The 27,985-nt window shown below is 58.8% G+C and overlaps 1 protein-coding gene across 2 annotated transcripts; it reads left to right on the top strand.

Moving 5' to 3' along the window:
* Positions 1-12: 12 nt before the first annotated feature.
* SYT2 (synaptotagmin 2) lies at positions 13-27,740 on the top strand. 2 transcript variants are annotated; one of them, XM_054087885.1, is made up of 9 exons: positions 13-144; positions 19,017-19,199; positions 19,348-19,517; positions 20,901-21,017; positions 21,246-21,413; positions 21,576-21,743; positions 22,185-22,302; positions 23,050-23,183; positions 23,843-27,738. In XM_054087885.1, exons 2-9 carry the CDS (start codon positions 19,034-19,036, stop codon positions 24,047-24,049), a joined length of 1,248 nt encoding a protein of 415 aa, XP_053943860.1. In that variant the 5' UTR covers positions 13-144; positions 19,017-19,033; the 3' UTR covers positions 24,050-27,738. The 2 variants fall into 2 exon arrangements, with proteins under 2 accessions (XP_053943860.1, XP_053943861.1); XM_054087886.1 differs by lacking the exons at positions 13-144; positions 19,017-19,199; positions 19,348-19,517 and adding an exon at positions 20,168-20,345 and having other exon boundaries at positions 20,892-21,017; positions 23,843-27,740.
* The last annotated feature ends 245 nt before the right edge of the window (positions 27,741-27,985 follow it).

The raw sequence follows: 27,985 nt of genomic DNA, 5'->3' as shown, positions 1-27,985 counted from the left end.
GGTGGGGTCTAGGGCAGGGGGCGTGGACAGACCTGACTGTGGGCGTGGTCTCGGGCAGGGGGCGTGGCCGCCGCACACGAGCCCGGAGGGGCCGGGGCTGCCGCAGCGCCCGCTCCGCTCCCGCCGCTCCCGCCGCGCCGCCCGGTGAGTGCCCCGAGCCCCCCTCGGTGCCGCAGCCGCTCGGGCCGCCCGCGCTCCGCCCCATCCGTCCCGGTGCCGCTCCCGCCGGGGTCCCGTCCCGTGCCCCGAGGCTGCCCGCGCGGTGCGGCGCCCCGGAGGCGGCCGGGGAACGAGCCCGTGGGGAGGTGGGTGCAGCCGCTTCTGCGGGGGCTGCGGGGGTGGCAGGGACCCCCACGGGATGCGGAACCACACCGGGGAGGCAGCACCGTCCGCGGGATGCGGGACTCTCTCGGTATGGGGAGCCTCCGTGTCGTGCGGGACCCCCCCGGGATGCGGGACTGCCCCCCTCCCGCTGCTGGATATGGAGCTGCCCCGGGGATGCAGGACTCCCTGCAGGGATGCGGAACCCCCTTTCGGGATGCGGAGCCCCCCGGGAATGTCGACCCCCCCGGGAATGCGGACCACCGCCCCATGATGCAGGACTCCCCTACTGGGATGCGGGATCCCCCTGGGATGCGGATTCACACGGGGATGAGGGACCCCCCGTCGAGATGTGGAGCTGCCTTGGGGGATTCAGGACCCCCTTGGGATGCGGGACTCCCTCTCGGGATGCGGATGCATCCGAGGATGCGGGACCCACGTCGGGATGCGGAGCTGCCTTGACGATGCGCCTCCCCTCCGGACGCGGGGCTACCCAGGGGATGCAGGAGCCCCCTCAGGATGTGGATCCACCCGAGGATGCGGGACCCCCGGGATGCGGGGATACCTCGGGGTGGAGGGCAGAGCCGAGCCACCGGGTCAGAGGTGCCCTCTGGGTGCCGAGAGCTGCTCCAGCATCCCTGTGTGCGCCCCATTGCGAGCGCCCTGGGGGTCTTAGCCCTGGGGGTGCCTGGGGACCGGTGCACTGCAAGGACCGTGTCCCAGTGCTGGAAACCAGTAGAAGCTCCTTGGCTCCAGCCGCTGCACCGGCGGCTTCTCCGTAGCGGCCTGGCCGGGAGCCAGCTCCAGCCAGTGCCTTCTCCACACTGAATTTCCCCGCCGTGGTTGCAGCAAGCGCCGGGATTCCTCCTTTGCTCCTCACGCTTGCTGTTGGGGTGCAGCGGCGAGGAAGGGGCTCTCCCCGGAGCTGAGGACATCAGCATCGAGGTGCTGCATCCCTTACCCCCACGGCTGTGTCGCAGCTGTGCCCCGCGCCTCGCGGCTCCCCTGCAGCCTACTTTGAAAGGGGGGCAGGAGTGATCCCCAAAGAGCTCTGCACATTGCACGGGGGACAGGCAATATTGCACGGGGAGAGGGACGCACATGTCTGTGTGATGCATTGCTTTGTGGTCCCCAGCTGCGCCGGTGCCTCTGCGTGTCCCTCTGCACTGGGCACTCCCCTGTCCTTCAGGTGAGAGTGACCAGGGCAGGGGGTGCCACGGGGTGTCCCCTGCTGCAGGATGTCACCCACGGTAGGATGTCACCCACTGCAGAGCGTCTCCCAGCAAAGTCCCCCACGCTGTGGCAGCTGCAGGGCGCTGAAGGACTCCCCGCCTGCTCCTCTGCAGCAGTGAAAACTTCAGTCCTGGAGCGAAAGCTCACATTTATTGTGCACTGAGGTGCTGCTGCAGCGATGTCACTCCTGTGCACACTGTACAGAAGTGCAGCCACCGGCAGGAGTCGTCTCCTGCCTGCTGCATTATTCCTCGCTAGCGCAGTGCCTTGGCTGGGGGCTGCCGGAGCCCCGGAGCACCCCTGGAGCAACCACTGCTCTGTGCCTTGGCTGTGCTTGGGTGCTTTTCACTACAGGATCTTAGTGGGAAGTACCATGGCTTGCTGTGGTCCCATGTGCTGCGGGAGCGTGGGCACAGAAGAGGTGATGCACCCAAGGTCATTTAAGCCAGCAGTGACAGTGGGATGTCACCTCTGCTGCTTGGGAAAGGAACAAGCTAGTAAAACATCCCTCCAAGTCCCGAAGCTCCTCGGAACGATGCCCTGTCCCATCCATACAGCTGGTGAGGCACAGATATGGGTCTGACCTTGCCCAATCACCCGGCACTGAGCCCGGCTCTCCCAACCCTCCATGGTTAGCACAAGTGCCCTGTTTGCCAGGAGCCGGCCCGAAGCCCCAGTGCCCCCGACTGCAGGGCAAGGACACGTCCCTCACCGCTTGGCAGCTCAGGGACCGCAGCAGTGAGCCAGCGTGGGCAGCACTGCATCGCCGCCGGCAGCCCTGGCTCTGCACCCTCTGCCGCACAGCGCCCAGTGCCATGCGGCGTCACGGCAGGAGGGAGGACATCCCAGTATATATACATCAATAGCCTTCTATATTTATGTATCCATCCTTATATATATGGTTGGGGAGAAGGGGTTGCAAATCACCCGCCTTCCTGCTGGCGAGTTGTCCCCACGAGGCTGTGCCCATGGACCGGGTGGGATGGCGCAGCAGTGGCGTTTGCTGCCGGCTGCTCCCAGGGGAGCTGCCTCCTGCTCCATCAGTGCCAGGGACGGTCACTGCGCCTGAGTTAACGGCCATCAAAGTGAGACGGGACTCCTGCTCACCCCTGAGGGATGGGAGAGGTCTATTCCTCTGGCTCGTGGTGGTTTTGGCAAAGCCCCAGCTCTGGGAGCCGGATGACTGCAGCTCCTAATTATGACTTGAGTTTCTCCTTCTCCGGGCTGCGCAGGAGAGCAGTGAGCCGGCAGCCGCGCTGACCTCCAGAAGGATTGATGCCCAAAGCAAGTGGTCAGGACCCAGAACCTGCTGGGTTTCAACTCTTCCATTTTTTTTTCTTTTCCTCTTCCCTACCCCTGGCAGGGGTGCTCATCGTTGTGCCTGGCCATGCTCCTTCTCAGCCTGGTGGCCGCCAGTGCTTTCCTTGTGCCAATATCCGGAGCCGATGATAAGTGCAGTCTGGCAAAATGCTTTTGCCCTTGGCTGCGGTCAGCCTTTTCCTCCCAGGTGAAAACCTGGCTGTTCCCCCGTTCATCCCCGCACCGGGCTGTGGCTGCCCTTGGCTCAGCTTCTGCCGGAGGCTGCGTTCCCCAACGTGCCCTTTGATTATTAGCCCTAATAACTGTGTTATCTCATCAACTGAAGTGTTTCAGATGCCAAAGCTAATTATGCTTTTCATGCCTTCCTTCATTGGTAATGGGATTTTGATAACATCACGCGTCTGAAAGTATTGGATAAACTCGGCATAATTCCCCATTTATTAATTAAACCATAAATTAGGCAACACGTGGCTGGAATCGGGGATGCCCCGTGCTGGTGTCATCCTAGAGCTGAGGACTGTGCTGGTGCCGTGGGCGCTGCCATCCTTGGGGTCCCAGCCCCTCCCTGTGCTTGGGGGCTGCTGCACCCCGGACCCACATACTGGAACTTGGGTGATGTTTAATCCTCTCCGGTGTGTGGAGGAGGACTCGCAGTGCCCCTGGATGCTGATGCAGGTCTGATAGTGGTGTTGGAGGCTGGAGGAGCTCCCTGTCACTGCCGGTGGCTCTGCAGGTGCTGCAGCCCCTGTGCCACGGCTTTGGGATGGGGGAAGCGCAGCTGGCTCTGGCGGAGGGCACAGTGGTGCTGAGGGCTGACTGTGGTGGTGCTGGACGGTGCTGCATTGCTGCTGCCTGGCCCCACATCCCGCTCTCCCAGTGCAAGTGGTTGTCTGACTGCACCAGATCCGTCGCTGCCGACTGCTGATCGTTAGGCATCTGCAGCCCCACGTGCCTGGAAGGGGCTCCTGGTGGGGCACGCCTCGTATGGGGGCATCGTCCACACGGGCTGTGCATCTTGAGGAAAAGCAGTGTCTTTTAATTAATCTGGGGTGTTTCTTGCTCCCTAGCTCCTTCCGGCCCTGGGAGAGTGCAGCAGACGGGGGCTCTGGGCTGGTGCAGGATATAGTGAGCAAAGCGGGTGGTTGTGGTGCAGGAGGGTGCTGAGGGCAGCCACAGCGCTGAGCTCGGGTTCTTCCAACCTTTGAGTCCATCTGAGCCCACAGAGAGCTGGAGGTGGTGGCAGGGAGCTGCTCCAGGGCTGGGCTGAAGCTCCTCATGGGGACGAGTGGGTGTCTGCGGGCAGCGGGGATGCCCGAGGTGTGCCAGGCTGGTTTGGGGTTGGCAGAGCTGATCCGGCAGCTGCTGCTGTGGAAGCACTGGAGTGGGTAGAGGCGTTTCTCATCGCCCATGAACCCCCTGTGATGTCTCACTCCAAAGTGATTCTGCCAACCCCCAGGAGCTGGGACCAGCCACCAAACTGCTTGGCAACATCGTGGCATGCTGGGAAGATGCTTCCCACCTCCTCCTGTGGGATATGGTTGGAACAGGTTCAGAAGAGGCTACAAAGATGATCCAAGGGCTGGAGCCCTTCTGCTATGAGGACAGGCTGAGAGTTGAGGTTGTTCAGCCTGGAGAAGAGAAGGCTCTGAGGAGACCTTAGAGCAGCTTCCAGTACTGAAAGGGGCTCCAGGAAAGCTGGGGAGGAGCTCTTGATCAGGGAGTGCAAAGACAGGATGAGGGGGAATGGCTTTAAATTGGAAGGGGAAAGATTTAGACTAGACATTAGAAAGAAATGCTTCACGATGGGGGTGGGGAGGCCCTGGCCCAGGGTGCCCAAAGCAGTGGTGGCTGCCCCATCCCTGGAGGGGTTCAAGGCCAGATTGGATGGGGCTTGGAGCCCCTGATCCAGCGGGAGGTGTCCCTGCCCATGACAGGGGGTGGAACTGGATGGGCTTCGAGGTCCCTTCCAACCCAAACCATTCCATAATTCTGTGATTGTGACCGAGGGCTGCTGGGATCACCAAGGTGGCCACTGCTCCCATCAGCCTTGATTCAAGGGGGAAAACAACTCTAGATTTCAGTGCTGTGCATGGATTTCCAAGCACACGGATGCCCTGATGCTGTCTCGCTCTGATCCCAGGGGAGATACAGAGTTCTCTCCTGGATCAAAGCTGGGGAAGAGCCAAGTTGGTGCCTGGGGAGAAGGCGCCAGCGCGTGCCCGCTGCTGCCCACACATGAGCGTTGCTGCCGGCAGCCTGGCTGTCGCAGTGAACTGCGGTGTGGCCGTGCCAGGCTCAGCTGCTGGTTGGTGTTGCGTGAGAGCCTGATGGAGACTGTCCCTGTCTGGTGGCTCTGGGGGACCCTCGGAGGGGACAGTGGCTGCTGGTGTTGGTCTGGCAGCTGTTGCTGGGCACTGGGAGCCAGCGTGCTTTGCTGCTCCCCAGGCAGCTGGGCTCGCTGGGTTTTTCCTGGGGGAGATAGCCTTCCCCGAGACGCATCGCCAGAGCAGTTCTTCCATGCAGCCCCAAAAGCACGTGCTGTTGTGCCCCCGGACCACCTGGAGCAATGTAGGGATGCATCTTGGAGGGGCTGGGAGGAGCAGAGGACCCCGTGGTTGTGCACTTACCCATTGTCAGGGCTGGACTCCTGGTTCTCATGGGGGCTCTTCTCCATCTACACAAGGTTTATTTGTGTGAGTCACTTCCCACTGTCCTGGCCTTGATGGTGCTTCATGTCGTGATTAAATCCCCCTGGGCTGGCGTGTTGCTCTGTCCCTGCTGATGCCATCATCGTTGTGCCTTCACCATCCCCTTTCTCACCCCGAATGCTGCCAGGACGCGTGGCCCCAGGAGCGCGGGGGCTCTCTGTGCCTTGGAGCTGGGCAAGCAGCTCAAGCAGCTCCCAGCATCATCCGGAGACAGCGGGTGCCCGGGGGCTGAGCCCCAGCCTGCGGGGAGGCAGGGGGTGCTGAGCGGTGGGCATCGCTGGAGCCACTTTTCTGGGTTTCTAACCCTTGCCCATTGCCACCTTGGGCTTGGATGAGTGCTCGGGAGATCCCTCTGGGGGCCACAGCCTGACGGGCATGTGGAGCCTTGTCCCTGGATGTGGCACCTTGTGGCTGGTATCTGCTGGTTTAGCTTGTGCTCATTTAGCTTAGGAGCAGCCCAGGGTGTGTGCTCTCCTGTCTCAAATCGATCGACCTCGTCTCAGAGCTCTCCTGGAGCAGCTGCTGGCTTTGCCCCAGGAGCTTGTCTGGCTTCTTTTTTCTCCCCCTGTATCGATCGTGAGCCATTGCTCTTGCACGGGGCCGCTGCCAGGGCGTGCGGGCAGCGGGGCAGCATTGCAGGCGGAGCAGTGCCAGCCCGGGTAGGTGGGTTTCGGGCACGCTTGGCTATGCAGAGCCTTCAAAGTGCCAGCATCACTCAGCCCATCACCTTCTGATGCCCTGTTTAGCTGTGCTGGTCTCACTGGCAGAATGAGGCACAGCCACCACGGCATCATCGGCGCCGCAGCGGCAGCCGGGCACTGACAGCACCCACCCCCCTTTCTTTTTTGGAGGCCTTTTTGGCCATTTTCGGCTCTGTGGAGCCAAGGGCTGCCTGCCTGGCTGTGGTTGGGGTGAGTCCAGCGGTTTGCCAAGGCTTGGCTGCAGCCACCAGTGCCACGTGGGATGCTCTGGTGTCCTCAGGGGTGGTTATGTCCCCACAGGGGGGTGTGCAGCGCATGGTATGTGCTAAAACCCTCTGGGTGAAACGCTGACGGTGAGTGGTTCCCACAGCCCGAGCGGAGCTGCTGCAACCTCCCTGCGGACTGGAGGGACGTGGGTGGCCTGTCCCCTCTTCGGCACAGCACCGTGCTTGTGCCACCACACTGGGGGCTGGAGGGGCCACGGGCTGCTCCCGGTGCGCTGGGGGGACCTTGACCTTTGCTGGTGCCACGCTCTGTGGTTTTATAAGCAGGTACGTCGTCACGATCTCCTGTTTGCTCCCCAGCTGATCAGCAAGGTGGCTGCCTTCTGTGGGTCTGCCAAGCATTGCGGCAGCACCAGATGGAAGTGGAGAGCCCAGAGCCGTAGAAGGGAGGAGGGAGAAGGTGCTTGCTGGTCCCTTCACTGCTGGCACCAAAACACTGGTTGGTGTGGTGGGAGCGGCTGCCGCAGCGCCTACCCCGGCTCCCATGGGAGCCCTGGCACCAGCCCTAGTTTCAGCTTCCTCGTGTCCTTCCTTCACTGCTGGGGCAGAAGCGACGCTGGCGGTGAGGGATGAGTGGGACCTGACCCCTGGGAACCGGGGGCTTGGGGAGCAGCACCCCTGGGTGCCAGGCGAGGCTTTGAGCACCCGTCTGCCGGCGTCCTCTCCCTGCCGAAGCAGGTGCAGGCATCACGCGCTGGCCCTCGCCTCTTCCCCTGTTTCACCTCGATGCTGTCCTGATTTCAGAGGCGAAGGCACAGCCATCCCCTGAGCTGTCTGGCCTGGCACCCTGATGCTGCTGGCTGCCAGCGGTGGCCCCGTGCAGGGACAAACCGTGCAGCTCTGCGAGCAGCCCCAGGTAGGCATGATTCTTTGGGGGAACCCTTGCCAACTGGAAGGGGACCCTAATACGGGACAGGGTGCCTGGGGTGATGCTGCTGCACAGGGAGATTCCTGGAGCTGAGCTGGGGGACAGGATGAGATCCCTGCTGCTTGTTGGGTGCCCGTTCCCCTGGGTGCGCTGCCCTCAGTGGGAGCTGTGGCAGCTCGGCACAGCCTGCCTGGATCCGAGCTGGTGACTTTGACTTGGGAGCATCAGAAGCCGTTAATCTGGTACCCGAGTGATGGATGAAGGCTACCTTTAAGACTGCATTTAACTGTTCGATGTCTCTTGGGTTTGCTGTAAATAACGCAGCTGCTGTGATGCGAGAGCAGTTCTTCTATCGAAGGCCGGTGCCAGGCTCTAAACCCAGCAGCCCTTGCATTTATTTTTTTATTGTTTTATTTTACGAGAGCTCCCCAGTGAGCCCAGGGCTGGGTCCCCTTTCTTGAGGTTGAGAGCTCCAAGGTGAGGATCTGGGGTCCCCACACATGGGACAGCGAGGGAGGAGCTCATCACCCCGTGGTCCTGGGTCCATTTGCAGTGTCCGTTCCCAGCACCTCCAGCTCAGAGCGAGGAGGGGGACCCTGAATGTGCCTCTGCAGCAGAGTAGGGCTGCGGGGACATGCCAGGGACCAGCTGGGGAACTAATCAGAGTTTTACAGCATGGTGGCCCCGCTCCCCCAATTACTCCACTCCCAGGAAGGGCCTGCAGTCAGGGTTGCTGAGCCCCAGCGCATCATTAGCTTTTAATTAGACGAGCTGGGTACCGGCTGGTGATGAGAGGTGGTGAGCAGAGCATGCCTCAGCGAGGAAGGGGATGAAAGCCAGGTCCAGTCTGCATCCAGAGATGCTCTTGGTGTCTGGCCGGCAGGATGGTGAGCAGCACTGTAGGTCCTGGCAGGCGCTGGTGGCTGTGGCACTAATGCAGGTGCCGGCAGAGCTGCACGGTCCCAGCATGGCTCTGAGCTGTGAAGAACAGTGCAGTTCACCCCTGTGTGTGGATGGCTCAGCCCCATTTGTGGGGTTTCTCTTTCAAGGTGCTGCTGCCCTGTGCTGTGCCTCAGTTCCCCTCAGGGAGCCGGCAGTGATGCGCCTTTGGGGCTGAGGGGACTGGAGAGCTTGGGGGTCACCAACAGCGTGTGCTCATGCTTGGGTGGGGGCACAGGGGATGTGTCTCTACAGGGGTGATGGAGTAAGGATGCTCCATCACCCCACCTCACCTGTGCTGCTGTCCGCTTCCGTATAAACATCCATCCCTGAAAATAACGGGGATGGAGGAGCAGAAACTTCCCTCGCCCTCAGCAGCATAGATGAGAAGGGAGATGCAGGTGGGAGCGGGGACCCGTGGTGGAAAGTGTGCCTGAAGTTAGCCTGGGCTGCTGCTGCTGAAGGGTCTGATCTGGCATCGCTAAAGCAGCGATTGTGGATTTGTGCTGGGACTGGGGAAGGGTTCCAGGTTTGCTGGGCTGTGTTGTTGCAGAGCCCCTTCTTACAGCCTCCTCCCCAGCTCCCTGTCCTGTCCCTCCTCCCTGACCCCTTGGTCTCCTCATGCCTCCGCACAGCCAGTGCCAGCAAGTCTCTGTTAATCAAATGACCATTAGAAGCCAAGTCGTGGTTTTGCCTTAATGAGACTCTCATTGCTGTGAGCTGAAACTCTGGCCCAGCGTGTCCCCTCCGTGTCCGACACGGCAGCCTGGAAACGTCAGCCCCACAACGACAGAAGTGTTGATGGAGGGTCTTTACTTCTGAGAAGGGCTGAAGGGGTGCACAGGCATCGCATCTGGAAGAGGCGGGTTCTGCCCCCCGTCAGCTCTTGGACCACTATTCCTGGGCCAAACGGCCGCTGGCATCAAGATCTGGCCGGGGAACTGCCAAATGTCTCAGCTCTACCCCAAAATCCCTGCTTGCCCGCGGGATGCAGAAGGGCCTGGAGAAGAGAAGGCTCCAGGGGGACCTTAGAGAAGCTTCTAGTACTGAAAGGGGCTCCAGGAAAGCTGGAGAGGGGCTTTTGAAAAGGGCATAGAGTGATGGGATGAGGGGGAATGGATCTAAATTGGAAGGGGGGGAAGATTTAGATGAGACATTAGGAAGAAATTCTTCATGATGAGGGTGGGGAGGCCCTGGCCAGGGTGCCCAGAGAAGCTGTGGCTGCCCCATCGCTGGAGGTGTTCAAGGACAGGTTGGATGGGGCTTGGAGCAACCAGGTGTGCTGGGAGGTGTCCCTGCCCATGGCAGGGGATAGGACTGGATGGGCTTTGAGGTCCCTTCCAACCCAAACCATTCCATGATTCCATGATTCTCTGATTCTATGCACTAGTGCCCGGGCTTCCTGCCAACACCAGGGTGGGAGAGGGCTTCCCTTTGGGAGCAGTTTGGGATTTTCATTAGCAATCATCCAAGCCTTTCTGCTGACACAGGGTGGTGCAGGTTTAGGGGTCCCAAAGCTGACATTCACGGAGGGTCCCCCCCTCTCCATCTCACTTAATGGGCTCACAGCCTTGGCTTTGCCGCCCCATAAAGGAGCAATAACTCATTGCTCCGGGTCCGTGGTAGCAGCAGCCGTTACCTAACGAGCTTCTCCCCTTATTGGGGTCTCCCTGGGACAAGCCGGGACCCAGCACCCTGAACTGGGAGAGCTGGGAGCCGGGTCCCCCCTTCCCTGCCTGCCCACAGCCCAGCCTGGCGCTCAGCCACCAGCTGCCGGCACTAATTGCTGCCTCAGCCTCATTAATCTTGATTTGTTGCTGTTTTCTGTTCTCTGCCATCACAGCGGGCTTTGCCTCCCTGTTGGGGAGAGGTTTTGGCTGCCAAAGCCTCCCCTGCAGAGGATCAGGGGGGTTTCCAGCAGCTGGATCCCCCGACACCCCCCACTCTGCCTGTGGGCCGCGGGGATGTTTTAGGAAATACTTCTTCACTGACAGGGTTCCAGGGCCATGGCAGAGGCTGCCCAGGGAGGTGGGGGGGTCCCCGTCCCTGGAGGGGTGCGTGAGGTGCTCAGGGATGTGGTTTAGTAGTGGACAGGTACGGTTGGAGTTGATGATCTCAAAGGTCTTCTCCAACCTATGATTCTCGGATTCTATGATCTCGGTCCTTCCCTATGTCCCCACATTCCCTTCCCGGGCATCGTCCTTCACTCGGCACCTCAGCTGATGAGGTTAAGAGCATGGGGCTGGGGGAGAGGCATCCTGAGGACCTTGGAATCTTTTAAAGCGGTGAACCTTCCCGTTTCCCCCGTTTTAACCAGCCGGTTTGTGTAACCACTGAGAATGGTTTGTGGGTGGGTGAAGACCGCTGCCGTCGCTCATCTGTGTACTCCGCTTCTCCCTGCATGGTCCCCAAAACCCCCACCCCAGCTGATGAATTCTCTCCTCCAAACTCCCTTCTCCATCTCCTGTCCTGTCCGGTACCTGTCATGCTCAGGACCATCACCGGGGACCCCTTGTGCCCCCAGATTTTGGCTGTGGCAGCCCAGGGGGTCTCTGGGATGGACCCTTTAGCAGGATAGGATGGATGAAGCGCTCGTGAAAGGGATTTTTCCAGGGTCAGAACTGCTTTTCCCACTATGGGAAATGCCCTGAGGTGGATTGAAATGGGATCGTCAGTTCCAGCATGGGATTTCCATCCCACCAGACCCTGGGGCGCTGCCGGCAAGTGCAACTCAGCCTGGGTTTTAATTATGTGTAAACGGGATTGGGGGACTCTGTCCCTCTGGAGCACAGTTGAGCTGGAGCCAGCTCCCCTCCGGTGTAAATCAGCAGAGCCCCCACAAGGGTGGTGGAGCCAGAGGGGTTTACACCAGCAAAGGGCCAAAGCCCCAGTGGGTCTTGTTTGGGGCTCAGTGCGGGTTGCAAGAAGGGCTCTAACAGGGAGGGGGTGAGGGCAGAGTCTGTTGGGGAGCGGGGGGAGCTGCTGCCTGGGGGGCTGCGTTGGACATGGGACCCTGGAGCTTCTTCCAGGCCAGATGTTTGCAGCTGGGGGGAGTGCGCTGTGGGGGTGACGTGTTGGGGGTTCAGGGTGACGCATGGGGGTGGGCTGGGGGGAGCACCTGGGGGGCTGCAGGACAATGAGGGGCAGTGAGATTGGGGTGATGCACCGCAGGGGTCCAGCAGCTGGGGTCTCCGCAGCAGCCACAGGGTGAAGCCCACCCTGTCCTGCTCCCTAGATGAGCTCTCGTGTGTTCCGGAGGGCACAGGGTGGGGAGGAGCTGGGGATCCCGGGGCTGAGCAGCGGGGCAGGAGGGGTGGTGAGAACCCCTCCTCAGCTGGTATTTGTTAATGGTGCCATAACCAACCCTTGTTTTCGGGCAAAGGACTGACAGGAATGGTTATTTATAACTGTCTTTATTTATTTATGTCTTTAAATCACTGGGGTCTTGGCAGAGGAATGGGGAGTGGGAGGGGGGTGGCGGGGGCAGCTCCAAACCAGTGTGGTTCTGCAGGAGGAGTAAAGAGGAAACTTCAAGCACTGGAGGAGTCGCAGGTGATGCCCTCGGCGGGGGCGGCCGAGCGGTGTTTTGGGGGGCAGCAGCGGTAACGGAGGGCCGAGCTCCCCTCCAGCCTCCAGCAGGGTGCTGCGATGGGCGCCCCGGCTCCTGCGGCAACGTGCAAGAAGGAGGGGGAAAAAAAAAAAAAAAAAAAGAAAAAGAAAAATTGCAAAATTAAAAAAAAAAAAAAAAGGCAAGCAGAGCTGGAGCAGGACTGCATTGCAGTGCTGAGGGCCCGCGGCGCGCATCCCTGCCGCCCTCCCAGCAGCACTGAGGGGGCTGGAGGCACCTCCAGAGGGGTCAGGGACAGGGGGCCGGGATGGGCCCTTCTGACCAGGAATGTGCTCCATGGGGCTGGGAACGGCTTCGCACCCACAGCCAAGAAGTCGGGGTCCCCCCCTTGATTCTGCAGCAGGCAAGCTGGGGGACAAGGGATGTGACCAAGGACATGCTGCGAGGCGGTGGCAGGGCTGGCGAGTGAGGGGATGTGCCCACTGCCCCACTGCCTGCCCCACGGCATCCTCACCCTGCCCAGCCCTGGCCCCTTACATGGTGGGGCAGGATCAAGCCCCCCATCCCTATGGCAGGGGGTGTGGGGTCCTGCAGGCTCCAAGAGACCCAGGCAAGGGGAGGGGAGAAACAGGGTTCCCATGAACCTGCCCTCCCAGCCCTTCTCATGCCTCAGTTTCCCCCCCAGTCCTCATCTGCTGAGCATGTGGACTGCTTGTGCAGACGATGGAGCAATTAATGACACTAATTATCTTACCTTGTTCAAAAATAGCCATCACAGCAAGGTCTGATGCTGCCTGCAACTCCTGAGCCCTGGGCAGCACCCCAAAGCACCCTCCATAACCCCCAGAGCAGCATTTCCCCAGCTGAGCACCTGCACTGCACCTTGTCCCCGCTGTGGTGCATCTCCCCGTGCCCCCCTGCCGCTCCCACCGCTGCCAGGGGTTTCCCTTCTTGCGTTATAAATTCTTTCCAGCCATCAATCAGCAGCCACTCGCCGCGACACTGAGGCGGGGAACACACTGTCCCAGTGCCCCCTCAGCATGCAGAGGTGTGCGTGGTGACAGTGCTGGTGCCACCCCGCAAAGGCACGGATGCTCCATGCATTGCGCACCGTCCCCTTCCAGCAGCATGCACACACGTGCACAGTCATGCACACGCATGTGCAAACCTCTGAGGAGCTGTGCACATGCGTGCTGGCACGCAGAAGGTGGGCACAGAAGTACACAGAGCGGGCACTGGTGTGCGCACACCCAGGCGCGTTGCACACCTGTGGGCAAAAACACTTGTAGTGCTGCACGCGTGCACGAGCACTCACACACATCAAGAGTAGATGTGCTCGTACACACACGTGCACATGACTGCCAGAACACAGACACGCGTGCATGCCCTGTGCACAAGCACATGTGCGCACACTTGCAAGCTGCACAAGCACTTGTGTAAGTGTGCATCCCTTCCTAGCTGCTTGCATATCCCACGTATGAGCAGTTGCGTGTGTCACAGAGGTGCCTGCACACGTGCACAGACCGGCAAACGTGCCGTGCACAAGTGCATCTGCTGTGCACTAACACGTTGTAGTGGGACTATGGGGAGATGCTGGCCGTGTGGCGAGCAGGGGACAGCATCCCGTCCCCATCTGCGGGTGTGCATGCACACTCCTTGCACAAGCATTTGCACACCCTGTACCTGCGCACTTGCACATGTATGCACACTGCCCGAGCATTTACATCCCTTGCCATGCACAAACACGCATGCAAGTGCGTGCGCGTGGGATATGCAAGCAGGTATGAGGGATGCACACACGGGCTGAAGCACACGCCGCGCTGCATGTTCTCAGCGCCCCTCGCTGTGCCCCTGTCACCTGCCCCGTCCCCTAGGTCACGGTAAGCGTTCGCAGCAGGTTGTGAGCAGCATCGCAGTCGCAGCCTGTGCCCGGCTGTGCTGCAGAGCACTGCAGCGGGGCTGCCGCAGCTCGATGCCTGCAGCACAGGGAGCCGCAGCAGCCTGGAGCTGCACGGGGTACCCGAGGGTGTGGGTACTGGAGGGAGGTTGGCTCGGTGGGTCCCCGCACCGGGTGCTGCCCACCCTGCACTGCACGACTGCCAAGGGCTGTGTCGCGGCAGGGTCTCCCACCCTGGTGCCCCCCTCGCTTTGCACTGCTGTCCTTGCTGCCCACCCAGGGGAGCTCGCCAGGAACCCCCTGTCCTGTGCCTGTGGGAGCAGGGCAGAGCCAGGACTTAGCCTCCTCCTGGCCTGGGGGCAGGATCTGGAGCTTGGGGGGCAGGAGAGGGCCATCCTGGTGCTCAGAACCCTTCAAAGCCAGTGCCTCGCAGCTCTTGGGTACCACTGCCTGGGGCGAGGAGCTCAGGGCAGGTGACAGCATCCCCCACCTTGGATGCCCAGTGCTGCCCAGCGTTTTTCTTCTCCCCAAGCCCAGCTGCCTGCAGAGCTCACCCCGATCCTGCTTTGGCACAGATTGCTGTTTGCACAGAAATACAGGTCAGGTCGGGGAGCCACCGTTGCAAAAACAGTGCCTGCAGTGAGCTGGAGAGCATCCAAACTGCCCCAGGCAGCATCTGCTTGCCTGCTTGCAGCTCCTCCGGCAGCTCTGCTTGCCTCCTGGCAAACCCCAGTGCTGTAATGGGGGGAAAAAAAACCCTCAGGCTGGTCTTCTTGCAGCGAGAACCCTGCTTGGAAATGCTTTGCCTGATCCACGAGGGTAAAAACCCCATCCAAGGGGTGAATTTATGGGATGAAAAGCTGCTGTGAGGTCATAGCGGGGCTATGGGGAGCTGCTGGCCATGTAGCAGGCAGGGGACATCATCCTGTCCCCATCCCTATCACCTCAATAAAAGAGGTTCCATGCCAACCATTTCTTCCCAGCAGGCCAGCTTGCGAGGATGCCTGCAGCTCCCAGTGCTGCCCAGTGCTGCCCAGTGCCGCCTGGCTCTGGGGCACGGAGCTGCCGGCACTCATGGTGACTCCAGCAAATAGGTGAAAAACTGAAAGAAGGCTGGGTATCCTCGGCTGATGGAAAGGTTTGTGGAGCTCTCTGCATCAAATAATCCTTGAAGCAGCTCCTGATTCACCCTGATTCACACCTGATTCAGGGTGTGGTGGCTGTGGGCACCTCCAGCATCTCGGTCCGTCCCCCAGCGCCGTCCACTGCTGAGTTACGGGGAGTTGGCTGATGTGTTGTGGCTGTGCGATGCCTATTCTGGTGTTTGTGGCAGTTACAGCCACTCCACGGGGCATGAAGGTGGTTGTGTCCAAGGTCCAAGGACAGGAGAAGGAGCTGATAGAGTGTGGAGAACTTCTTAGCTCCCCAGCATGTTTGAGGGGCATCCATGTGGAGCAGGTCCAAGCCGGTGGACCTCCACAGACATCCAGAATGGGTAAATCCAAAGGAGGAGCTGGTTATTGTGGTCCATACTGGTTTCGGAGTTGCAGGCTGTAGGCGAGGGACGCTCCTGAGCTCCAAGCCGTTGGCAGTTGTGTCCTGAATTAGCGTATCCCTGTCGCGGATGGGAATTCACCAAACTGTGATTTATCAGCAATTTAGAGTTTAATAAGGTAAGATTGTGAATTTCCTATTAACACTTAATTATAAATTGATTAACAAAGTAATTAAAACCCAATCCAATATACGGGTTGTAATCAAATTAATTAGCGAGTTAAACTAAAAAAATGATGAGATTCGGTCCTATTTACTACACAGTGCAATAACCACTCAGATACAGAGAGATGTGTGCACACAGGCAGATCAATATCACATGGATGAAAGTTTTCCTCGTGAGATGGATGAGAACGTTCACATTCAGGCCCCCAGCAATCCCGGACGACTCTCAAGGTGGGATTAAACCCCTGTGCCTGGTGCTGGTGAGGCCACATCTCAAATCCTCGAATCCCAGTTTGGGTTTCTCACTCCAAGAAGGACATTGAGGGGCTGGAGTGTGTCCAGAGAAGGGGAATGGAGCTGGGGAAGGGGCTGGAGAAGAAGTCTCATGAGGAGCAGCTGAGGGACCTGGGATTGCTTAACCTGGAGAAAAGGAGGCAGAAGGGAGACCTCATCACTGTCTACAACTGCCTGAGAGGAGGTTGTAGCAAGTTGGGTGCTGGGTTCTTCTCCCAAGTAACAAACAATTGGATCCATAGCTGTTCAACTGCAGGGTCTGACTATTGGTGTAGCTCTCGAAGATGCTCAGGAAAGGCATGGGCTTGCAAAAGAGTGTCTGCAAAACCTCTGTTTTTGCAGCCAGAGTTTGCTGGCTGAGAGTTGCCTTTGATTTGTTGAATTTGGCCTTTGATTTGGCATATTTGCAATAAATGAGTGTTGTGTTTTGGGCTGGAAGCTCCCAACCCTCCTGGATGAACTGCACCTCCAGAAGTTACTCCTTGCACTTTTCAAGGGAGTTTCTGGTACATGTGGCTCTGGAAAGCACACACAGGGTTTCAAAATGCAGGAAGGAGCCAAAGAAAAGCCCTAAACCAGATTAAAAATAGCCCCCAAGTTCGCACATGCAGGATTATTTACTGCAGCCCTTTCTTCTGCCCAGCCAGGATGGATCCCAGTAGCTTTGCCTCCAAGAGGTTCATCCTAAAGAAGATCACACTGGGTTTACTCTGTTTCATAGAATCATGGAATGGTTTGGGTTGGAAGGGACCTCAAAGCCCATCCAGTTCCACTGGTCATGGGCAGGGACACCTCCCACTGGATCAGGGGCTCCAAGCCCCATCCAACCTGGCCTTGAACACCTCCAGGGATGGGGCAGCCACCACTGCTCTGGGCAACCTGGGCCAGGGCCTCCCCACCCTCAGCGTGAAGAATTTCTTCCCAATGTCTAGTCTAAATCTTCTCCCCTCCAATTTAAAGCCAGTTGGGGATGGTGCCCCCTTTGCTCTGCAAGGGGGGGAAGGGTGTGGGAACAGGACAAAGCCAGCTGCAAGCCAGCAAAAGGATTTCTCCAGCCGCCCCCTCCCCTGTGCATCTGCCAGGGGGTCCTGCTGCCCCAGCGGTGCTGGTGACTGAGCCTTTCTGTTTGCTTTGCCTTTATTGCATTCCCACGGCAAATGCTGCTGTTGGAAGGCATGAAGGTTAAACCAAGAGGTGATGCTCCTGGCTAGCTGTGGGGAGACAGTCATAGAATCGCTTGGTTGGAAAAGACCTTTGAGATCATCGAGTCCAACCATACCTGTCCACCACTGAACCAGATCCCTGAGCACCTCATGCACCCGTCTGTTAAATCCTTCCAGGATTGGGGACTCTACCACCTCCCAGTGCAGCCTCTGCCCGTGCCCGAGAACCCTCTCGGTGAAGACATTTTTCCTGATGTCCAACCTGAACCTGCCCTGGTGCAACTTGAGGCTATTTCCTCTCATCCTATCACCTGTCACTTGGGAGAAGAGACCAACACCCACATCACTACAACCTCCTCTCAGCAATTGGTAGACAGAGATGAGGTCAGGTCTCCCCTCAGTCTTCTTTTCTCCAGGCTAAACAACTCCAGGTCCCTAAGCTGCTCCTCATAAGACCTCTTCTCCAGCCCCTTCTCCATCTCTGTTCCCCTTCTCTGGACATGCTCCAGCCCCTCAAGGTCCTCCTTGGAGTGAGAAACCCAAATCTGAACCCAGGATTCGAGGTGCAGCCTCACCAGTGCTGAGTGCAGGGTGACGATCCCTTCCCTGCTCCTGCTGGCCACACCATGGCTGATACAAGCCAAGATGCCATTGGCCTTCTTGGCCACCTGGGCCACTGCTGGCTCACATTCAGCTGCTATCAACCAACACTCTCAGGTCCTTCTCTGCCAGGCAGCTTTCTAGCCGCTCTTCCCAAAGCCTGGAGCTGCACAGGGTTCTTGTTTCCCAAGTACAGGACCTCGCACTTGGCCTGGTTGAACCTCATCCCATTGGTCTCAGCCATGGATCCAGCCTGGCCAGATCCCTCTGAAAAGCCTCCCCACCCTCAAGCAGATTGACACTTCCACCTGGCTTAGTGTCATCTGTGGACTTACTGAGAGTACATTCAATCCCTTCGTGCTGCAGCTCATCTTGGCTCCTGGGGCTGGGGTCGCTGTAGACTCTCCCCTGGGGAGCAGGACCTGCCATCAACCTGGTTTGTAGGTCAACCAGATGCTTTTGGCAGCCCTGGAAACGTCAGCCCTGCCATTGGTGCCTGTAGCTCTTTCTAAGCAGGGATGTTGTGGTGGTGAAGCATGTGCTCATGGCAGGGACCTTGTTGGGGTGGAAGTCACAGAATCAGCTGGAGCCAGAGCCATTTGGGAGCAGGAAAGCCCCGGTTGTCTCTGGTTGACTTTTTGAGGCGAGAACACTCCTCTTCCACCCCTGTGGGAAGGATGGAGGAACAGCTGGTGTGAGGGGGAAAATGCTTGGGGCGAGGAGGCTTCACCAAGCAGGCAGAAGAGGTGCAGGACAAGGGTTTCTCCCCATTCCAGAACTCATGTGCCCCCAGAAACTCCTTACTCTGGCATCTGTGCTCCTGCTCAGGTCTTTGCTTCCCCCAGCGGCAGCCTTTGATTCTCCTTAACTCTACCAGCACCATTAATTCCCTCGGCTTCTTGCCTGCTCTGATCTTCCCTTTGCAAGCTTGCCTTCTTCTGGGTTAGAGAGGCACTTTGGGCCTAGAGTTGGGTTGTGGAGGCATTTTGGGTCTTGAGTTGGGTTGTGGAGGCACTTTGGGCCTGGAGTTGGGTTGGGGAGGCACTTGGGGCTTGGAGCTGGGTTAAGGAGGCATTTTGGGTCCAGTTTTGCTTGCAGGAGTGAATACCACACTTGCAAGATAATGAGTTGTCCCCATTCTTGCTTCAAACCCTGCTGGGCTGGGGCAGAGGATGACTGGGCTTCCCGTCACTTGTGAGGTAATCCGTGAGTCTGAGTTCTCATGTCCTTCATAACCGTTGTCCCTGTGCCCCTCTAGCAGAAGATCAAGACCCTGATTTAGCCCTACTGTCGATGCAGTTGTCCTCTGTGGAGACATCTTCTGAAGGACACAGCCTGGGCACGTGGAGGAGTAGGGGCAGCAGGAACCTGGGTGATCACTGTGGCTTTGTTGTGTTTCAGGGAGTCCCTGACCCACCATGACGTTCAAGCAAGCATCCATGATGGCCCCAGAGGCCGTGGCCACCACGATGCCCATGGCCACAATGGAAAACTCCACTGAGGCTGCAGGGCCAGGTGAGAGCAAGGAGGACATGTTCACCAAGCTGCGAGACAAGTTCATGAATGAGCTCAACAAGATCCCCTGTGAGTAGCTGCCTCCTTTTTGATGTATCCCATTCCCAATGACCCCACCACCACTCTGGTCCCAGTGCTGCGTGTGGGATGAGGCGGTGGGGTGGCTGGAGCCAGGAGGGAGCTGTAGGCTGACCACAACACCGGCCTTTGCCCACAGTGCCACCTTGGGCCCTCATCGCCATCGCGGTGGTAGCTGGACTTCTCATCCTCACCTGCTGCTTCTGCATCTGCAAGAAGTGCTGCTGCAAGAAGAAGAAGAACAAGAAGGAGAAGGGCAAAGGCATGAAGAATGCTATGAACATGAAAGACATGAAGTCGGGCAACCAGGTGACGTCCTTCTGGACTGCTTGGCCTTGTCCTGCACTTGGTGGTGTAGAATGATCCGTCTGGTTGAGTTACAAACCATTTTGTGGCCCTCATAGCTCAGGCAGCAGAGGAGAAGGAGCCAACAAGATCCTGGGATGGGGAGACTGGAGCTGAGCCAGCAGCCCTGTCCTCTTCCAGTGGCTGGTGGCCTGGATGGAACTAGGCTCAGGCTGCCCTTGTGCTTCACCCAAAACAGCAAATGTTAATTTAATCCCTTGTGTCTCCTTGCCTTCCTCTGAGTTGGCCTCTTGTTTATCTGTGCCTTTAGCAGAGAGGGGAGGACCACAAGGTCTGTGGGTTTGGGGGGACCCCAAAAAGCCCGTACTCAAGAGGCAAATGCTGGTGCATGGAGCGGAGCTGGAGATACCTCCCTGTCCTAGGGGGCAGCAGGAAGGAGGTCTTGAGGGATCCTGGCCATTCAATGGCCCTGGAGAGGGTGGGAGATCTTGGGTGTCCATTCCTGCTCTTCAGAGCCCTGTGGGCACCATGGGCACACAGGTGGGGCTGGAGAGACGAGTGCTGAGTGGAGGTGCTCCATCATACCTGCCTGTCCAATGCCCTCGCGGTGGTGGGGAGATGTGGGGTGGGGTTCCTTGATGGAGGGTGAGGGCTGCCAGCTTCTGGGACTCAACTTATGAACCCCATATGAACCCCAATTCTCCACTTCACCGCGGGTTCCTTGTTGATGTTCTCTATAACATGACTCTCTTCCCTTCTGCTGCTCTTGCCGACATCCTCCCCTGCTGCTCTGTCTGTGCACTCCCTCTCCATCCTGGGACGCCCACCATGGTAGGTGCCACCACGAGCTTCCCTTCTCCATTGGCTGCTTCCAGGATGGGACGGGGGACCTAGGGGCACGTCAGAGAGATGATAAGGGGCCAAAGCTCCCACCCCATGGACCATGGAGGTGTGGAGAGGTGGCTTTGCCTTAGACATAGGACAATTAGGGTGTGCCTCTGTTTCTAAGTTAATAAAACCTCAGCACTGGCCGTAGTGGCCCCTGGGCACGGGTCGGTGGGTGGAGGAGCCCTGCACCCTTTGTGGTTGGTTGCGTGTGTGCAGCCACCCCACAGACGTACCAAAACTCCTTCTGCTGGAGTCCCGTCATGACTGGACCAGCCTGGGGGCTTCCCAGCAGCTGCGTGGTGGTAGGCAGAGCTGATGCCACCCCAGGGCTGCTCTTGCAGGGCTTTATGTCCCCAGTGTGGGAGGTCTCCTTGCTCTTCATGGGGAGAACCCAGGGCTTGAGATGCCTTTAGGGCTGGGGCGCTGGAGGATCCCAGGATGGGGACGCTGGGCTGTGACCTTGCTGCTGAGCCTTGGCTGCTGTTGCAGGACCAACAGGACGATGATGACGCGGAGACAGGTCTGACAGAGGGGGAAGGTGAAGAGGAGGAGAAGGAGCCGGAGAACCTGGGCAAGCTGCAGTTCTCACTGGACTACGATTTCCAGGCAAACCAGGTGAAGAAGAGGCTGGGGGTTGTTGGAGGTGATGGAGGAGTGGGACTCGACCAGGGAGGGCATTTGAGAGGTGAAATCTCCCTGTTGGACCTGAGTGGCACAGGAGAGAGCGAGGAGCTGGGTGCTGTGCTGTGGGGAGTCCTGCCCCACGTTGGGCTGGAGACGCCTTTGGCATCTGCAGCACGTGCCTGGGGCGTCTTGCTGAAGACAACCCTCTCTCCCCTCCAGCTGACTGTGGGGATCCTTCAAGCTGCTGAACTGCCAGCTTTGGACATGGGTGGCACCTCAGACCCGTATGTCAAGGTGTTCCTACTCCCTGACAAGAAGAAAAAGTATGAGACCAAAGTACAGAAGAAGACACTCAACCCTGCCTTCAATGAGACCTTCACCTTCAAGGTGAGCTGCTTCCTACCGAAAACACTGGACCTTCTCCCCCACTCCCATTTTCCCCTCCGACTGTGTCCTGGTTCTGTATTTTGACCCTCGCTGCTGGGAGCGGGTGGTCTTGGTTTGGACTCCTCTGAGCCCACTGTCAGCCTGGTGGCCCTCTTTTTGCAGGTGCCCTACCAGGAACTGGGTGGGAAGACGCTAGTGATGGCCATCTATGACTTTGACCGCTTCTCCAAGCATGACATCATTGGTGAGGTGAAGGTGCCCATGAACACGGTGGACCTGGGCCAGCCCATCGAGGAGTGGCGGGACCTGCAGAGTGGTGAGAAGGAGGAGGTGAGCGTGGGGCCAGAGCAAGGCTCTTGGCCAGCTGAAACCCTTGGAAAGGATGATGGAGATATGAGATGGCTGTGACACAAGGTCTGCTTTCTGGGCCATCCCACAGTGCTTGGGATGATGATCCCTGTGGGGTCCCACCTGAATGCCACGTGTCTCCTGACCATGGGTGTTGGCCAGGATCCACCCCTGTTGTTCCCCTGTGCAAAAGCTTTACCATGACAAAAACGAGGAGTAGAAACATCTCGAGTGGTGTTCTGGGTCTGTCTGCCTCAGCTCCAAGTGACGAAATCCTTGTGGTGGTGCACAGGGTGCAAGCTCATGGCTGCATCCAAAGCTGAGCAGGTTTTGGGGGGGAATCTCCATGCAGGGCTGTGTCCCAACGCTGCGGGACAATGCAGTGGCAAGGCTTTGATATCTGCTCCCTGCTCCACTTGGCAGCCAGAGAAGCTGGGAGATATCTGCATCTCTCTCCGGTACGTGCCCACGGCTGGGAAGCTCACTGTCTGCATCCTGGAGGCCAAGAACCTAAAGAAGATGGATGTTGGGGGTCTCTCAGGTACGTGTCAGCCTGTGGGCATCCTCCTCCAGCCCCGCTGTGGGGCTCTTGGCGTCCTTTGTTGGGGAGGGACACTGGGGCCATCAGTCTGGCAGGGCTCGGGGAAGCCCAAGGTCTGGCTGAGGGGAGATGGAGATGGGATGAGCCCTCCAACCCTTGAGAAGGATTATACTGAGTTGGGTCGGCCACTGTTTGTGCACAGGACGGTGCAGGACCCGGGTGGTGAAAATGCTCCTCTGCCATTTGCTCCTGGTCCTGCTTCTCCTCAACTTGGGGCTGAGGACCTCAGTCAACAGCATGTTTTATGCTAGAAGAGTCTCCCCAACTCCATCCCAGGGCTGAGCTCGCTGCCCAGGGGTCCACAGGTCTCTCCAGACCTGCCTGAACCAGGAGAGCAGTACCTGCACACCTCGAATGAGTTCAGTTTTATTGCTGGGGTGTCCTGCCACAGAAACGGGGGTGACAGGCCACCACCCAGCACTGTCACTCTGCTGTCTGCAGCCCTCCTACAAGGGAACTCACAGGATGCAGAAGAGCTCCATCCCTTGGGCCGTTGCACCCACAAATCCTCTCCAGCCCAAATATTTTGACTTTTGCCTCCATCCACAAACCTCAGAGCACCTTTACCTGTGAAGGCCTCTTTACCCCATAGTGCACCTCCTCCTGGGCTGAGATCATCCTGGATCCAGGCCGGTGGTGTTCCCTGGGCTTCTTGGTCCTGGCTGATGTGTCCTCCTGCCCCAACAGATCCCTACGTGAAGATCCACCTGCTGCAGAATGGCAAGAGGTTGAAGAAGAAGAAGACCACAGTTAAAAAGAAGACCCTGAACCCCTACTTCAATGAGTCCTTCAGCTTTGAGATCCCCTTTGAGCAGATACAGGTTTGTTTGATGACTTCCCTGGGAGGGAGGCAGGGTGGAGGCCATGGGAGTCTTGCAGCTGCCTGAGCCCATGTCCCAGCCTTTCCAACAGCCTCAGTGGCTCCTGCTGAGCTCCTGGTCCAGTCACCCATGAAATACATCCAGTCTCAACCTGGGCTGATGCTGAGAGCAGCTGGTGCAGGGGCATAGGCTGGGCAGCACCCATGGAAGATGGAACCTCAAACCAGATCACAGCTGGAATTGGACTTTCCTCTGCTCGTGGTCCTATAGTGCTCACCCCAGGCACAGCAGGGACCTCCCAGTGGTCCCAGGGGCATTTTGGACCATTGGGAGGTGCCTTCTGCCCCTCCACATCCTGCCCTAGCCCTTACGTGTGCCCCTTGCCCCAGCCCAGCCCCATCACGCACTGTAGCCCACAACTCTTTCCCAGCCTCAGTCCACCCCTTGGTGCCCTTTCCCAGGATGAGCTGGGCTCCCCCGTGCCCCCGGGCTCCTCCGGGAAGGAGGAGGAAGGAAGTTATGGGCACAGAGGGGACCCTGCCCCAAAATGGGCCACGGTGGAGCTCAGCCTTGGGTGACCCCTGGGGTGAGGACAGCGCGGAGGCTGTGGAACACGGAGATCTTTAGAGCACCCCTCTAAAGAAGATTTCCTCCTTCAGAAAGTGCAGGTGGTCATCACGGTGCTGGACTACGACAAGCTGGGGAAGAACGAAGCCATCGGCAAGATCTTCACGGGCTTCAACTCCACCGGCACGGAGCTGCGGCACTGGTCTGACATGCTGGCCAACCCCCGGCGGCCCATTGCCCAGTGGCACTCGCTGAAGCCGGAGGAAGAAGTAGACGCAGCTCTTGGGAAAAACAAATAGGGAGATGTGCCGGGCAGCGTGGCGCGGCACTGCGGACAGGAGAGCGACCCAGAGCTACCGATACCTCAGTTACGCAACCTTTGGTTTTGGTTTTTCGTTCTGTTTTGAGCTGAAATACGCTTCGATGGCTGTGGAAGGTTTCCCAGACAGTGCCAATAGCTTCCAGGGGAAGAGGTTAAAGACACGGATGGTTCTTTTTGTTTTTTCAGCATCGCTCCCTTCTGCTGCATGTCCCATCGCCTCCACTCGCCATCCCTTTCCTTCCAGGTGCAAAGCCATCGTCACGCCTGGGCCTTCCCTGGCGGCAGCGTCACCAGCCTGCAGCATCGCTGCCGCCGGCCTTCCCTTGGGTTCCCGTGGCGAACTGCTGACCTTGTGTGGAGGTGGTACTGGAGCCTGATGGTGTGACGACCAGACCCACTGTGCTTGTTTGGGGCGTGAACAGTTGTGATGACATCGAAACAGTTGAGAAGACCTTCCAACTTCTGTCCTGCTCTGCCTCCCTCTGTGCTGGAAAGGCGAGAGCTGTGGTTCCAAACCTACAATGGCCAAGAGCTCCTGGCCAGCTCTAGGTTTGGCTTCTTCTGGAGAGAGGCTTGCAGGAGGTGTGGGGCCCCGCCGTGGCCGGCGTGGTGGTGGGGTGCCAAGCCCTTGATGTTGCACTCGGAGCTGTGGGGCCTGTCTGAGCAGAGGAAGCCCTGAGGAGACACGTGGTGGGATGTGCACACAACGGCAGCGCAGTGCAGGTCACCAACACCTCTGCCGGCTGTAGTGTCCCCAGAGGCCAGTGAGGTGAGCACTGCATGAATTTCGTGTGTCCCATCACGCTTGGCTGAAATGTGTAGATCAAGGTGCTTCCACAAGGTTGGTTTGTGCTGAGCGGTTTCCAGACGGAGTGGGCAGCCCTGCGGAGCGGTGCCAGGTGCCTCCCCAAAGGCCATCGCATGTCCCCAGGCTCAGCCCTGCTGTGGGCACCCCAGTGCAGCCCCAGGACAGCTGAGGGCTACGAGGAGCTCCTGCTCCCTCCCTGCATCCCACCATCGTGATGCAAGTGGGAGAGCAAGAGCGAGCCCATGGCCAGCAGGATCCGGAGCCCCGGACCCCCGTGAGCTGCTGCTCCCCACCGGGCCGTTGGCTGCCAAACCCACCCCTCCTGCTCCCCTCGGGGGTAAAAGCCATATCTATGTCCCTGACAGGGGGCGAGAGTTCCTCCAGGCCACCTCTCCTACCATGGGATGAGCCAGGACCAAGTCCCTGAGCTGGAAAGCCAACGTCAGGAGAGGGGCTGGCAGCTCTGCCCAGTTCAGCCCAGTCTGTACTGGACCACTGGTGTGAGCTGGTGTTCCCGTCCTGGCTCTGACTCCTCAGCAGCCTCGTGTTCCCGCTCCGCTTGCTTCCCTGGGCTCTGTGCTTTGGGGTTTGGGCACAGTTAAGCAGCAAAGGGTGCTGCACTCAGCCGGGGGGGCTGCGGTGGAGAAGCAGAGCTCTGGGAATGCTCTGGGCAGAGAGGATGCTGCTCTGGGTGTGCAGCGCCCAGGCTGGACCTCAGTGCAGGGGGACCTGAGCCTGAGGACAAAGTGCCAAACCCCGACACCATCAGATGCTTTGGCAGAGCCCTTGAGGTCCCCAGTTCCTGACCTCCTGCTGGGGGCGAGGAGACGATGGGAAACAAGTAGGGGTTCAGGATGGACACCGGGATGAGACCCATCGCCTGGAGGGATGAGCAGTGCCCGGGGAGGGACATCTGCAGCCTTGGGGAGGTCTGGGGCTTGGCCACCCAAGCTGCGGTACGGTGGTAGGAAGGTTGGAATGGAGCCTTGCAAAGATCACAGCACCACCTCAGCTGTGCCGTGGGGCGAGCCCGGCCGCTCGACTATGGGCTGAAGGTGGCTCCAGGGCCACGCTGAGCTACAGGGGCTTCGGAGGTCATCAAATGAGTGGCCCCGCAGGGCAATCTCCAGCTTTAATTAGTCCTTTTTCCTAATGGATGTGTCAGTGTCAGCAAACGAGGTCCTGTCTTGATCTTGTAGCTGAAAGGAGAAGAAATCTCGGGGTGCTTTTAACAATTATTGTGGAGCTGAGGGCGGCTGCTGCCCCTCGGTCAGGGCAGGATTCGGTCTCTGGAGTCAGGGTCCCTTCTGAATCCATCCAGGCACAAGGTGGGGGGGGGGCATTTGCTTTATGTGGAAATAGGTTAAAAAAGAAGGAATTGGGAAGAGCACTAAAATCCTCCTCTTGGCAATCAGCGGGTGAGCACAGCCCGGCAGCTTTCCTTGGGAAGCAGGTGGAGGTTCGCCCGCCCGTACACCCAAACAGCCCCCACTGCGCCCCAGCCCCGCGGCATCGCCGGGGGTCTCACAGGAGCAGAGATCCCACCCGGCTGTTTCCATTTGGACTCTAAGCCTTGGAGAAGCGGGGGAGGGGAGCTGTGACTTTAATACATAATTTATCTTTTTTTTTTTTTTAAATAAAAAAGGGAAAAATAAACATCATCTTAAAGCCATCTGCGCTGCCTCTGACCCCCCCTTAGTTGTGTGTAGTTACAAATATATGGAGCCATAGCTGTAAATACCACGAGCCGTGCATGCGATGCAGCCTCGTAGCAGTAGCAGCATGGGGAACGCCGAGCGCGGCGCCGCACGCTCTGTCCCACCGCTCGCCGCCAGCACCTCTGTCCCGGCCACGTTTCTCCAGCGAGGCAGAGACGGCGACGAACAAAACCCATTGCCCGAGTGCTCTCCACCGCCCCGATTAATTTTTCCCCAAATAAAAACATAATCAAACGATGTAAAAGAAGAACCCAATGCCAAGAAGCAAAGCATGCCGAGCCAGTCCCACCAGCGGAGGGTGAGCCGTCACCGACACAGCCGTGACTTCCATGTGTGTCTTGTTCCTGTATCTCGTTGGATTTATCCCATGGCCGGGTAACGGCAACATCGTGGCTTTGGTGTCGTGTGTCGCGTTGGTGCATTTCACCGTCGGAGCAACTTTAGAAGCCATATCAGCCCACGGCGTGCCGGGAGCCCACAGGGACAGCCCACGGGTGAGCCGTGACCCCCTTCCCCCATGTGTCTGCCGTCCCCTGGTCTCGTGGGGCTCAGTGGCAGAGCCGAACTGACAGGATGAGCCGCATCAGCCGCCGCCTCAGTGGCCACAGATGCCACCGTCTGCGGGGCGAGGGGACGGGGCAGCGCTGGGCACGGATGCCAGGGCCGACCTGCCGGTGGCATTTCTGCATTGGAAGGACTGGGGCGCAGCAAAGATCCAGTGGCTAAAAGGCTTCGTGGAGTAGTTTGGGTTGTTTCTGGTCGGGGGGGGGTTCCGTTTCGGGGCCGGGAGTGCCCTCTCCCAGCTGCACCGTGGTGCCCACCCCGCCATGCCATCGAGATGCTCGGCTTTGGTCTCCTGGGGTTAAAAGGAAGCGAAGCTGTGAGGCTTGGCCACAAGTTCAGCTTTCTTTTCCTTCTTCCCCCAAACCTGGGAGGGAGGAGCAGCTTCTTTGGGAGTCAAAGGCTCGGGTGGTTCCTGGATCCAAGAACCCCCGTGCCAGCCCCGCTCTGCCCTGTTCCGGCCCCACAGTGCTCGGCTCCGGTGGGAAGCTGCTTTTAAAGCCCCTTCCTCTCGTGTGGACTCTGTTGTTTCCGTCTCTTCTTGTTCAACGGTTATTTTGTAATGATAACTGTCTCCTTATTAAAGAAACGAGCTGAAAGGAGCCCTGGTTCCCCTCTGGTTTCGCTGCCGGGGTCAGCGGGGCGGCTGCTGCAGAGGCGGCTCCCAGGGCTGAGCCCAGGGACGATGGAGGGATGGGGGATCCCTGTGAGGTCCCCCCAAAACACGGGGGTGCTCATGCACGGGGGGAGATCTCTCCAGGCAGCCGTGAGCCTTGGCTGGTTGAGGCTGGCCCAGATGTGAGATGCAGGTGGGGACATCAAAGGA

The sequence above is a fragment of the Cuculus canorus genome, chromosome 24 (genome assembly GCF_017976375.1).
Source record: "Cuculus canorus isolate bCucCan1 chromosome 24, bCucCan1.pri, whole genome shotgun sequence".
Lineage (NCBI taxonomy): Eukaryota > Metazoa > Chordata > Aves > Cuculiformes > Cuculidae > Cuculus > Cuculus canorus.
This window is presented reverse-complemented; position numbering and strand designations above follow the sequence as displayed.

What these genes read in the sequence shown, in the direction of transcription:
- SYT2 (XM_054087885.1), top strand. Translation starts at nt 19,034, where the DNA reads ATGACGTTCAAGCAAGCATCCATGATGGCCCCAGAGGCCGTGGCCACC. An exon ending in ACATGAAGTCGGGCAACCAG is followed by an intron (nt 19,518 to 20,900) that starts GTGACGTCCTTC and finishes CAGGACCAACAG; the next exon opens with GACGATGATGACGCGGAGAC. An exon ending in ATGAGACCTTCACCTTCAAG is followed by an intron (nt 21,414 to 21,575) that starts GTGAGCTGCTTC and finishes CTCTTTTTGCAG; the next exon opens with GTGCCCTACCAGGAACTGGG.